This window comes from Bubalus bubalis, chromosome 14, assembly GCF_019923935.1.
Source record: "Bubalus bubalis isolate 160015118507 breed Murrah chromosome 14, NDDB_SH_1, whole genome shotgun sequence".
NCBI lineage: Eukaryota > Metazoa > Chordata > Mammalia > Artiodactyla > Bovidae > Bubalus > Bubalus bubalis.
The window spans coordinates 23,917,661-23,931,127 of NC_059170.1; the positions used below are offsets into that span (position 1 = coordinate 23,917,661).

The window sequence follows — 13,467 nt, forward strand, 5'->3', positions numbered from 1 at the left end:
TGCATTGACAAAACCAACATCACACCCTAATTGAAGGGGGGGAAAAAAGATAGTGATTGGAATAAAATGATCTGTATTTCAATACCCAGGTACAAGAACAGTACAAGGCAAAATGAAACAGATGTTTGTCTCTATTGTTGACTGAAAAAAAAAAAAAAACCACAACCTAACAATTCAGAGTTATGTCTTAGGACGTCAAGACCAGGAATGCAGATTCCTAAATAAGTTTGAACCCAGGCATCTCAGATGCTGTGCTCCTAACCACTATACCACCCTGTATCTATTTGGCCAGTAGGACTGTGCTTCCATGGCTAGTTTCTGGAGGCAGTTCCAGCAATCTGATTGGAGGTGTTTAGAGTCAGAACTTGATTAGAAGGGGACATTTGGGTGCGAAGTTGAAACTATTGATACATTTTTATAACATTTATCTAAATGTCCTTAACAAAACTGAGTAGGGGTGGTGCTGAAGGCCTTGCCCACTTCCAACTTCCAGCCCCTTCCCCCACCCTCCTTCCCCTGCCCTGCCCCCATCCCCAAGTCCCACCATGACTACCACCTCCAGACTCATCCCTACCTTGAAGACCCACCATCACGAGCTCCTGACCCACACAGCCCCACCATTTTCTCCCCTATCCCCACTCCCAGTACTACATGTACCCCTACCCTCCAAAGCCCACTTCCTCCTCAAGTTTCACCCCCAGCCCCACTCCAGTTTCACCTCCACTTTTGTTCCCATCCTGACCTCACCCCAGTCCCACTCTGATTCTGCCTTCCACCACCTGCCTGGCACATTATCAGCCTTCAACTATTTTTTATGAATGAATGGAAGGGGCTACAATAGTGAAAAGTTAGGTTCCCGACCTTGGTGAACTCAAATACACTGTATGAGTGCTCAGTGGCTCAGTTGTGTCCGATTCTTTGTGACCCTACGGACTGTTAGCCTTGCCAGGCTCCTCTGTTCATGGGATTTTCTAGGCAAGAATATTGGAATGGGTTGTCATGCCCTCCTCCAGGAGATCTTCCTGACCCAGGGGTCGAAACTGCGTCTCTTATGTCTCCTGCATTGGCAGGCGGATTCTTCATCACTGAGCCACTTGAGAAGCCCACTCAAATTCACTAGTAAACAACTAACAATCATCAAGGAAATAAACACACACACACACACTCTCATATTTATATGTAGCAGTAAATGTTGTGAAGAAACTTACACTGCAAATGGGAAATGAGAAGACAATGTTGTGGATGAGCTACTATGGAGGCCTCTTGAAGAAACAGCTAAGCAGACGACTGAATGAGGGAACATGTGTAGCCAAGGCCCAGGTGGGTGACAGGGAGTCAATTTAAAGGGTGTTGGAGGCGGGGGATAAGATGGGGGGAGGGCTTTCAGGGATCACACCACGCAGGACCCTGTCTAGTGTCAACTACAAATTGGCCCTTGCCATTGGCTCTTGCCATCTGTCTCTACAAGGATTAAGTCATGTGCTGCTGCGGCTGCTGATTTTCAACATCCACTGAAAGGAGCTGTTGGGGTGGAGACCAGAAATGAAGCGCTCTGTGCTCTGGGAAAAACTGGCAGAACAGGTTTTCAGACAGATATTTTCAGGAGCTGATTTTGTGAGCCCAGTTCTCAAATCTCATATCTAGAAAAACACTAAAATCCTCATGGTGATATCTGCTCCTTGTGACTAGCAGTAACCTTCATGAGACTAACAGAAACCTGCCAAAAACATGTGTTTGATTTGCATTACTCCCCCTTGACCAAAATCACATATATGCTGACCTTCCCCTACCTCTTTAGAGTGGTTTCTCAGAACTATCTGGAATCCGCTCTCTCAGGAGATAGCCCTCATTTTGCCCCAAATAAAACTTAACTCATAACTCTCATATTGTGCTTTTTTTTTTTTTTAAGTCAGCACAAGTGAAGAGGTTTACAGGGGCAGAGCAGGGAATACCCAGTTATTTCAGAAGCCCAGTTCCACCCTATTAATAGCTTCCTTTGGCTGCTTTAACACATTGCCACAAATTTCATGGCATTAAAACAACAGAAATTTATTCTCTCCTGCTTCGAAGGCCAGGAGTCTGAAGTTAGTATCACTGGGCTGAAATCAAGGTGTCAGGGGGCTGTGCTCCCTCCAGAGACACTGGGGAGAATCTGCTCCTTGCGTCTTCCTGCTGCTTGTGGCTGCCAGCATTTTTCACACTTCCATTCTGCCTTTGTGGTCACATTGTTTTCTCCTCCTGTTCAGTGTGGAATCTCCCTCTGTCTCTCCCTCATCAAAGACACTTGTGATTGCATTTAGGGCTCACCTGGATAATTAAGGGCTTCCCTGTGGCCCAGATGATAAAGAAGGTACCTGCAATGCAGGAGATCTGGGTCCAGTTCCTGGGTCGGGAAGATCCCCTGCAGAAGGGAATGGCTATCCACTCCAGTATATCTTGCCTGGAGAATTCCACGGACAGAGGAGCCTGGCAGGCTACTAGCTACAGTTCATGGGGTTGCAAAGAGTCGGGCATGACTGAGTGACTAACACTTTTACTTTGGATAATTCAGGACAACTGCTCCATTTAAAAATGGGACACACACACACACACACAATCACATCTGCAAAGTCCTTTTTGTCACATAAGGTAACATTCACAAGTTTCAGGGATTCAGACTTGGATATCTTTTGTAGGAAGATATTATTTAATTTATTATATCTACCTTTCTTCTGATGTCTGGTAATTCAGTAATTATTCAATTCTCAGTGCAGTGTAAACCTTGACAGTTGTTTCTTTTTCCTTTTTTTTTTTTTTTGGTAATGCTATTATCTGATTTAAGTTTTGATTGCTGAGGCATCCATTTCAAAGAGGCATCCCCTTCAATGTGTTTATTTCTGAACACACTGCCAATCACAGGGCTAAACAGTCAGGCCATCTTCCCCCACTGAGTTTCCTTTGTTTTAGATTTCTTGGTTGATTTCAATAACTGATCATTTGAGCTACTATTTCTTTTCTTCTTCCTGGGCTTTAAATTCCTTCTCTTAAGTTTTAAATTTACCAATAAAAAGTGAGCCCACAAAATCATCAACCCCAATAAAACAGAACCCCAGGTGTTCCCTCTCTGTTTTTTCCTTGTGACCTCACAGTGCAGCCCCAGGAATTCTGTGTAACTTCCAGGTCTTGTAAAGTTATAAACCTCTAGTTCTTCAAAGTTCCCTGATGGGTATTGCTGAAGGGCATGTTGCACTCATAATAAGAACTACAAGAGCTGATCCAGCTACAGCACCGGTTATCCATACGTTGAAACGGGCACGAAACACTCAGGCTAAATGTGTTGGCTTAGTGTTGTTCCACCCACTTTTCTGTTTGTTAAAATGAAAAACATTCAGGCTAATCCATTTCCTGATATAATAGGTGCTAATAAATGTTTGTATGGAAAGAGAAAAGGGAGTTCACATGTACTGAGTGTACACAGAACACACAGCTCATAGTAAGCCCTCAGTCGATGTTGAATTGTTTCTTATACAATGCAGAAGTCCACGTTATCTTCCTCCATGTTCCAAGAGGGGCAATGACTGATTCGTTATCAATGGTGCTCAAGGAGGGAGTGGGCGCTTCAGGATTAGAAATCGGGCGTGTCTGACTGCAGGGAATGCATACTTTCCACTACGTCAGGGCTTCTCGACTTCAGTTCTACTGATACTTTGGGCCAGATAACTCTTGGCTGTGGGGTCTGTCCTGTGCATTTAGCAGCATCCTTGACCTCTAATCATTAGAGGGCAACAGTCTCCCCCAAGTTATGACAATCAAAAATGTCTGTAGACATTGCCATGTATCCCCTGGAGGGCGAAGTGTCCTTTTCTTTAGAACTACTACCCTCCACTATGCTGCCCTGGTGGAGGCAGAGGTACAGAGATGTGCCGTTTCACCTGGGAATGGAGCTCAGGTGTGCCACACAGCAAGTAAGCTGTCTCTACGCCACAGGGGTGGAGATCGCTGGTCATCTACTAAGCTTTACTCTCTGGCTCTCTAGTGACAGATTTTAGCTAGGTGCACTCTTGCTGCCTTCCTTGCAGCTAGGTGTGACCAAGTGACCACATTCCAACCAGTCAGAGGTGATATGGGCAAATTCCTAGCTGTGACCTTGAAGGGAAGTGTCATTCTCCTCTTCCCTGGTCTTTCTGCCTGAGATATGGACCTGGTATCAACAAGATCAAAGAATCTTGGGTCTCAAGGAGTCCCCAAATTGCCTGGCCTGTTTATGCTCAAATACTACTAGAGGAACCAACTTTCTTCTGATTTGAGCTACTTTCTTCTGATTTAAGAGTTTTGTCAAAGTTGCCAAACCTGAATTCTAACTATTATAGTCACCTAATCCAGCCAGGGTGAAGAAAGAACATAGGCAGAAAAGGAGGAAGAAAGGATATAGATGGAGGGGCACAGGTGGTCTGGCTGGGCCAGCTCAGAGTCACTCAGGGAAACCTTCTGGGAAGGACTCTCAAGTTGGATCTTGAAGGAAGAGAAAATGTAGGGTGGGGAGCAAGGGGGTGGGCCCTCCAAAAGGGGCTGCAACAGGAGCAGAGGCCTCGAGGAGACCTAGGCAAGACCTTAAAAGATAAGGAGGGTTTGAACAGGCTGAGAAGAGAAAGGAAGGCTGTAGGGAAAGAGTAAAGTGGTGAAGATGGAGTGATCAGGCTCCCTCACCCCACACGCTCTCACTCTTGCCCCACTTTTTGTAAATAATAATTACGTAACAGCTGAGGTCACTTATAGCACTGCACATGCGTGTCAGGAGGTACTCTCTTGGCCACAGGCTATGTTTGTTCTGTAAGCATATATAAACTCTACCTGAGAAAGCCCTTGGGTCTATGTTATGGCTGCTAACATTATGGCAGTGAGGCTGCATTAGGGCTTTGTCTGCTGGGTCAGCCACAAGAGGAGAGAATAAATATGTCTACAGTTCCTACAGCTCCTCACATCTTTTTCCAGCCTCTTAGCTCGCACCTTGTCTACCCTGGGTTCAGCAAACAGTGAAATACAGTGAGACAAAAGCAAACAGAGGACAGCCCAGTGCCAAATAGAGAATTTCACCAGGTGAATAGGAATCAGGATCCTGGAGTTCATCGTGAGGCTTGAAGGCAGCTGGGAGGGCAGCTGGCAGCTGGGCAGCTGGGAGGCAGAGAAATGATCGGGGATTCCTGGGCCCTCTCTTAGAGGACCCACTCTAGGGCCCACCACTCATCCATGACCCATGTTAAGACGAGCACACCTCTTCTGGGCCCGGAGTTCTGATGTCTTCTCGTCAAGGGCTTCTCCAGCAGATAACCAGGGCCAGCAAGAGTGCAGCCAAGGTCCCTGTTTTCAGTCCCAGGACTGCAAGTGTGAGGACAGACAGGAGTCCTGGAGGACACAGAGGAAAGCTCAGGAAGGACCCCGGGTGAGCCCCCAACAGCCCACAACTCAGTGCCCCTATGGTGAAGCTGAGCCTAGCTTCTGTATAGCCTGCGGGGCCATATCCCTTCTACAGCTAAAGAGATCATAGACCTCCCTTCCTCCTGTTTCAGGCTCAAAGAGCCTTTGCCCAATATCCTATTTGTACCCTTAATCATCTTGACAGCATCCCAGACCTCTGATAACAAGAGAAAATGTCTTTCATTATTTGCTGCTCAACTCCTCTGTCCCAGGGCCAGAGCTAAGCATTTCCTAAATGCCTTATATAATCCTCAAACTAATCTTGCAAAGTAAGATAACAGTTCAATTTGTATAGATGAGGAAACAGACCCAGAGCAGGGGAGTGATTTGCTCAGGGCCACATGTGCCAAAATAGTGATGGGACGAAGTGGTCTGGCTCCCAAGGATAGCAGGAACAGGGCTGAGCATCTGGGAAACTAACCTGGTCACCTCTATCCCAAGTTCATCCCCCAATTATCAAGTGCCCTTGAGGCTATGTGATAGGCACAGTTCTGGGCACTTGCCCCATTGGATCTGTATATAGTTCCATGAGGTAAGCTCTCTGATTTTTATCTCCCTTTCCCCTCACAGATCACAGAGCAGGACACCAGAGACTCAAAGAGCTAGGAAGGTGCTCAATCCAGGGAGCCTGGCTACAAAGCCATGTTCTCCAGCTCTGTTCTGCACAGTTCCACAGTGTATAAGGATACAAGGGTTCTGACTCAGGGGGAGCTCAAGACCTCACAGCAAGACTGCCCACTGAGCAGTTCGCACTGACTGTTGGAAAGTACTTCTTTGATTGAACTTTACTCTGGTTCTCTGGGTTCTGCTTGTGCAGCTGAGATGGAGTCATGGGAACCGTCTTTGTGGCAGGAGGGCCCCAGAAGTCTGGGGCTGCTCATCTCCCATGGCCAAGCTCTCTGGCCCCACTTACCTATGGGGGACTGGTTAATGCCACTGGAGGTAGGTATACTCACCTGATGGAAATATCTTGGTTGTACGTTCCTTGGTGAATTCTGACCCTTTGAGAGAAGGGTGATTTGCTGCAAGGAAGAGAAATGGTCTCACACTCCCCTTTCTTTCTATCCCTCCATTTCCTGAGCCCCTGTGTTAGTAGCTGGGGAGATGAGCCTGTGAGTTTCTGCCTGGGATAGGGACTAGAAGTCAAGCCCAGTAACTATGAAGGACTAGTCAGACCTGGTTGAGCATCTCTGGAATAGGGACAATGCCTGCTCCGTTTCTGTATCTGCAGCACCCCAGTGTGTGGCCGTCAAAGGCATGCATGCATGTTTGTTGAATCATTAAGAGTCTGTACAGTCTCCACAGTCTGTTTCTGTGGAGCCCAGAATGGGAAGAAATCAACTCTGCCTGGGAGAAGGAGAAGACTTCACAGAGGAGGGGCTATTTATGCTGGTCCTTGAAGGATGAGTAGAAATTCTCTATAGAAAAGGAGAAAGCATTAATAGCCTATGTAAATGACTTTGAGGCTAAGAAGAGCTAGCTTGTTTGCGACACGGTAAAAATTTCCTGGTGGACCACCTCCCTCTGTCCCCCAACACCTTCTTGACTACCTGTCTCACCTTTGACTCTCAACCTGGTGCCCTGTCCGGATAGGTACTGCCTGTTGAGTTTACTCTGAAACTTTACACAATAGTAGGTTCCTGCATGCTCGGCAGAGATGCCATGCAGAAGAATGCTGAAATCATTGTTGGAGGCCTGGACCGCAGTCACGTTGGAGTAGGAGATGCCTCTAAAGTTGTAGATGGCCTCCCGGCTCAGACCAGTCCCCCGAAACCACCTGATGGGTCCTGGGGGACCAACTCCAAGCACTGTGCAATTCAGAAAGACGGTGTCTCCAGGGGTTGCCAACACCAATTCCTGGGGTTGGATGATCCAGAGGTCTGGCCCTGTGTTCCCAGGTCCTGAATCCAAAGAGAGGACTTTATTGTTCTCTCTCTCCCTCCACAGTTCACTGATTTCCTCCCTTTACTTCCCCTGTTTTTTTCACTCAGCTACTCCCTCCCACATTCCCTCATTGTTCAATAGATGATTCACTCAGTAAAGAAGTTCTCAGTACCTACTATGTGCTGATGCTAGGACTGGGGAAAAGAAAGCTCAGCAAAACATAAATGCCGTGCCCTAGAGTTCTCAGTCTGGTGGTGGAGGTGGCTTAGAAAATTCTTCTGAGGTTGGAAACCCAGAAGACTGCAGGACGAAGAGAAGCTTGGAAGGAGTCAGAGAAGGGTTTCTGAAATGTTTGCATTGAGATAAAATGAACCCCCTACCTCCACCTCCTACCCTGACACACACACACACACACACACACACACACAGATACCCTCCAAGTCAACAATTTACAGGGGTTTCACAAACATCAATTCTTCTATTTCATCACCTGAATATCCTTTGAAATAGGAATTATATTGCCTGTTTCACAAATTAAGCACCTGAAGGATGTTGACCTGAAATGACTAAGTTAAGAACACATTCCTATTGAATGACAGACCATATGGGTGTCCAGGTCACCACTGGTGGACTTAGAGATGGCATGACTGGTTACTTGTGGATTAAATGATCAGCCCCAGTTCTTGACTCTCCTCTGATGGCATGGCACATCCAAACTCTTACCGTGGCCTCACGGTGGTTGGGTATACTTCCTTGCCTCTTACCTTTGACCTTAGCCATGTGACTTGCTTTAGCCAATGGGCTATTTGTTATTAACAGCAGACACACAAGTAGAAGCTTGAAATGTGCTTAAGGTGTTGGGACTTTCCCTCTGTGCTTCTGCTATCTCCATGAGAAATACGTACTCTGGCCAGTCTGGGCCCTGGAGTAAGACATGCAGAATAGAACCAGCCCAGCTGCCTGTAAATGTGTGAGTGAGACATACGAATTGTTGTATGTCACTGAGGTTTTGCCAGCAGAGCTTGATTGTGGGTAAAGGTGAATGATGCGGGTAAAGGGAGATAGATCAGAGCAGAAGGTTGTGACCTGCAGGGCCTGATACTCACCCTTCACAAGCACGGAGGTGCCTCCATCCAGCGTCTTTCCTAAGTGCTCACTTGAGCCATCAGATCTCACACAGTGATAGGTTCCAACATGTTTCCTGGTGACATTGTGGATATAGATGGAATAGTCACAATTAAGTGGCTCCAGCATCTTCTGGATCATAGGCATCACCCCAGGGAAGAAGCCATGCTTGAAGCTGTAAATTTCCTGCTGGTCCTGGTTGCTCACCTTGACCCACTTTATCAGGTCATCAGTGCAGGTGCCAACTACTGTACATCTCAGCAGGAGTGTCTCCCCTTCTGCCACCAGCATGGGGCCCTCGGGCTGCAGCACCTGCCACTTACTCCCCTTGCTCTGCTCAGAAACTCCTGCAACAGAGGAAAAAAGTTTTCGTGCAAGGCTAGAGGAAGTTGGAGTCCTAAGAGGCAAACTTAACATAAACCAGCCATTAACTGGTCAGGAACAATTGCTTAGAACATTTGAGGGGTGTTGTTGGAGAGGGAAGTGAAAGAGGAGGTGAAGCAGCTGGCTGGAGAGAGAGAGAGAGAGCAGGGCTATAAAATGGAGAACTTATAAGTAATAAGCTCACCGTGGGGTCATCAGCTTTGTGCTCCAAGTTTCCCTTCATCTGTGCTTTAATCAAGCCTTGGGCATAACTCAGTCTCATCCCAGGTCTTAAGTTTGTATCATGGTGTTTCTTAGTTTTCAGTGCAGGAGGGGAGTAGAAAGGTGGAGCAAACATTCCCTTCTAAGAGGATCTGGGGAAGGGTTGTGGAATTCAAAATTCATTTCCCTCCCATCTTCAGCGAGGTATGTGCCATTAGCCACTAAGAACTGCCTCACAGTTGTGACCAAGGGACACCCCATGTTCAGTCCCAGGGATTCTGTTTGTCCTTGGTGTCCTTAGTTACAGGAAGTTCAGCAATACTCACCCCAAACACCACTATATGAGTGGCGAGACCTCGTCCTAATTCCTGCTGGTGCTCATTTCCCTGCCCTCAGCAGTTTCCTCACACATATGCACTAAATCATGCCCATCACTCAGCAGAGCACAGAGAATAATGCCTGTTCCCATCTGTAAAACTGGAAAAACTCATCAACAGGGTCATGGGTAGACTACACAGAAGAGAGTACTCTGCCTAGAGAGAAGTGCTCTCTCCCATGTAGCAAATCTGAAAAACAAGGCCCCAAATAATAAAATATAATAACATTCTAAAGTGAAGCTTATAATGCATGTATAAGTAAAGTTAAGGTAACAATAGAATAATGATTGGGGTGGGGAGAATGTTAGTATACCATCATAAGGTTCTTATACTATATGTGAAATGGTATGATATCACTTAAGGTAGATGTTGATAAAGAGGTATTAATATATTGTAAACCCTAAAGCAATCACTAAATTACAAAATAAAATCACAGCTAATAAGCCAAAAAAAGAGAGAAAATAGCGTTATAAAAGTATTAAATTACCAAATGAAGACAGAAAAAGAAGCAAAAGGGAGCAAAGAACAAGTAGAACAGATAAGTTAATAGATTTAAACCCAATCATATGAAAAATTATTTTAAATGTAAATGGTCTAAATATTCCCAGAAAAAGTTAGAAACTGTCACATTGAACAAAAAATGTAAGATCCAATTGCATATTGCAAATTAAAACCACAATGAGATGCTACTTTTTAGAATGACTAAAATTGAAGAGGCTGATCATACCAAATGTTGGCAAGGATTGGAGGAAATGTCATTCTCCTACATTGATGATGAAAATATAATATGGTAAATCACTTTGCAAAACTTTAAAGCAGTGTCTTTAAAAGTTAATCAATCACCTGCCATATGATCCAGTCATTTTGTTCTTAGTACTTTCCCCAAGAGAAATGAAAGCATACGTCCACACAGAACAGCGAGCAACCCAAATGTCTGTCAATAAATGAGTGGAGAAACAAACTGTGGTTTATCCATACAGTAGATAGACAAAAAATGACTATTGATATGTGCAACAACATGCGTGACTCTCAAATAATTGCAATGAATAAAAGAAGCCAGGCAAACAAGGGTATGTACTGGATGTTTGTTGTATAAATTTCTAGAAAGTGCAAACTAAACTGTAGTGATGGAGGCAGCTATGGGAGACAGATAAGCAGTTACCTGGGGAGGAGGAGGAATGGAAAGGATGCAAGGAAACTTTTATGAGTGTTATATTCATTCATCATCTTGATTATCTTGGTGATAAGTTCACAAGTATGAAACATGTCCAATGCCCACAAAACGTGTCAAATTGCACACCTTAAACACATACAGTTTGCTTTATGTCAGTTGTACCTCAATAAAGCTATTAAGATTTTATGAAGATGAAGCTTCTGTGTGTTATGAGAAGGGGAGAACTAACGGAGAAGAGGCAGTGGAGAAGGTGAGGGCTCAGAAAGTCGCGTGGTTCTTATCCCAGCTGGGGCAAGTCTGGGAAAGTGAAACAGCAGAGAGGAAACTGGAGCCTGGAATAAGGTGCTGTGCCTCTCGCCCCTTCTCACTCGCCTTTTCTTGATTCTCCTTCTGTGTTATCACACAGACTTTGGGAAATCCGGGGTGCTTTGTCTCTGTCTTGTCTGTAAAGCTGGACTAGTCCCTTCCCCACAGCGCTGGGATTCCGTCCCACCCATTTTTCTATCTGCACGCTCTGGTTTTCATTATCCCTGTCAAGGGGTTCTCTTTTGGAAGTCTGCGAGAAATCACTATTTTCCACAAATATTTTGAATATATTTTACTCTGGTTTGTTTAGATATATGATTTCCTAACCTAGTGCCTAACACCTAAGGGACACTCAAGTATTTGTGAAATGACTTACTAAGAATTATGACTCACACCTTACTCAAGGAAATCTCTCTTGGGGCTGACCATTCCAGGGGACCCAAGGTATAATGAACAGAATCTAGATCTCAGCAGGTCCTGGGGCAAAGACCCAGATGGGCAGGGGACAGAATGAGTCCACCGAGAGCCATGCATCTTGTCTGGTTGATCAAAGTGTTCTGGGCTCCGAGTCTGAGTTGAACCTGGAAGCCCCCAAACTCAGGAGCTAAATCAGCCTGATCCTGACTTAGAGGAGACATGGGTATGATAGTAGTAGCCAATAGTTATTAAATCTTTACATTGTGCCAAGTATTTATAGGTATTATCTCACACAAAGTCATGAGATGGGCCCTAGGATTAGTCTCTTTTTATGGAGCCCCACTGACTTACAGATGTTTGATTTGTATAGTTGCACAGGGCCCAAAGCTTAGAAGGGCCTCATGCTTGCCTTAGTGCTCTACTATTGCTGTTTTAAAATTCTTAATATCTTTGGAACAAAGGACCTGCGGTTTCATTTTGCACAGGGCTGGGCAAATTATGTAGCCGGTCATGGGCTGAGCCTCACTGTTTTTATATTAATATTTAATAACTCACAGCACCCCCTAGAGAAAGGTCCCAAAGACCAGTTCTTTGCAGATGGGCTAACAAGTATCAGCCAGAACATGGTGTTGTAAGCCCAGAGCCTGGGAGCTTGGCTTCCCTGTGCTGCCCTAAAAGTTCTGCTTCTCCAGACACTTGGTCAGAGTTCTGCTGGGATCAGAGATATTCTCAGCTTCTCCCTCCCACTCCATCTGGTAGGGGTCAGGCCCCTCCTGGCACCTGTCTCTGGGGTCAGCCAGGGGTGGATCCTTTTCTGTCTCAGATCCTACTCACCGGAGAGGACAAGGAGCAGTGCCAGCAGCCAGGAGCAGGGAGATGAGGGAGCCAGGCAGGTCAGGGTGGGCATCAGAGAGGGCACAGGGCACCTCCTGTGGTCCCCTAGACTGACCACCATTCTACTCTCTGATGGGCGTTGGAGTCTGAAGTGGGGTCCGTATACAAGGCCTTCTCAAGGCCAGGACTACTTGGGGAAGTATTTTCGCTACAGCAAAACAAAGCTGCTAATGCAAGAGGAAGAAGGGGAATAGAGGAGTTTCCGGCTTTCACATCTGAGCAGTAGTTCCTGTATTCACTCTGTCAAAACTTAATGACCTTTCCCAGACTCTGTCCTTGCCATCCTGGGAGGGAGATGAATACGGCTGTCACAGTGTGGCCTCAAGTCAGCCTGACTTTGGATCAAGAATTGCGTCTGCCCCTAGAGAAGGAGAAATATCGTATCAGATCAGATCAGCCGCTCAGTCGTGTCCGACTCTCTGCGACCCCATGAATCACAGCACGACAGGCCTCCCTGTCCATCACCAACTCCCAGAGTTCACTCAGACTCACGTCCATCAAGTCGGTGATGCCATCCAGCCATCTCATCCTCTGTCTTCCCCTTCTCCTTTTGCCCCCAATCCCTCCCAGCATCAGAGTCTTTTCCAATGAGTCAACTCTTCGCATGAGGTGGCCAAAGTACTGGAGTTTCAGCTTTAGCATCATTCCTTCCAAAGAAATCCCAGGGCTGATCTCCTTCAGAATGGACTGGTTGGATCTCCTTGCAGTCCAAGGGACACTCAAGAGTCTTCTCCAACAGACATTCCTTATATGTGGAATCTCAAAAGAAATGACACAGATGAACTTGCAAAACAGAGAGACACAGATTTATGACTGCTGGGGGGAAGGGATAGTTAAGGAGTTCGGAATGGACATGTACATACTGCTATATTTAAAACTGATAACCAGCAAGGTCTTACTATACAGCACAGGGAATTCTGTTCAATGTCATGTAGCAGTCTGGATGGGAGTGTAGTTTGGGGGAGAATGGATACATGTATATGTATGGCTGAGTCCCTTCACTGTTCAACTGAAACTACCACAACATTGTTAATTGACTATAACCCAATATAAAATAAAAAGTCTAAAATAAAAATAGAGAATTGGGTCTGCCTGTTCCTGGTTGTGTGACTTTTCAAAGTCATTTGTCATTTTCAAGGCTTTGTTGTCTCATCTGTAAAATGGGGACAGGAGCAATCCCTTCCTAACTGCAGGAATGATATGACATATATGCATGAGGGCCTAGCATAATATAAAGGGAAAACATATTAT

At 45.6% G+C, this 13,467-nt stretch overlaps 1 protein-coding gene across 2 annotated transcripts; it reads right to left on the bottom strand.

The window, feature by feature from the left end:
- Positions 1-2,667: 2,667 nt before the first annotated feature.
- On the bottom strand, positions 2,668-12,385 carry SIRPB2 (signal regulatory protein beta 2). Of its 2 annotated transcripts, XM_006048990.4 has the most exons (5): positions 12,157-12,385; positions 8,445-8,810; positions 7,014-7,355; positions 6,411-6,476; positions 2,668-5,382 (listed from the first exon to the last, which is right to left on the bottom strand). In XM_006048990.4, the coding sequence occupies exons 1-5, from the start codon at positions 12,275-12,277 to the stop codon at positions 5,285-5,287; spliced, it is 993 nt and encodes a 330-aa protein (XP_006049052.2). In that variant the 5' UTR covers positions 12,278-12,385; the 3' UTR covers positions 2,668-5,284. The 2 variants fall into 2 exon arrangements, with proteins under 2 accessions (XP_006049052.2, XP_025119524.1); XM_025263739.3 differs by lacking the exon at positions 6,411-6,476.
- Positions 12,386-13,467: the final 1,082 nt, after the last annotated feature.

What these genes read in the sequence shown, in the direction of transcription:
- SIRPB2 (XM_006048990.4), bottom strand. Translation starts at nt 12,277, where the DNA reads ATGGTGGTCAGTCTAGGGGACCACAGGAGGTGCCCTGTGCCCTCTCTG. An exon ending in CACCAGGTTGAGAGTCAAAG is followed by an intron (nt 6,477 to 7,013) that starts GTGAGACAGGTA and finishes TCTTCCTTGCAG; the next exon opens with CAAATCACCCTTCTCTCAAA. An exon ending in AACCAAGATATTTCCATCAG is followed by an intron (nt 5,383 to 6,410) that starts GTGAGTATACCT and finishes TGTGTCCTCCAG; the next exon opens with GACTCCTGTCTGTCCTCACA.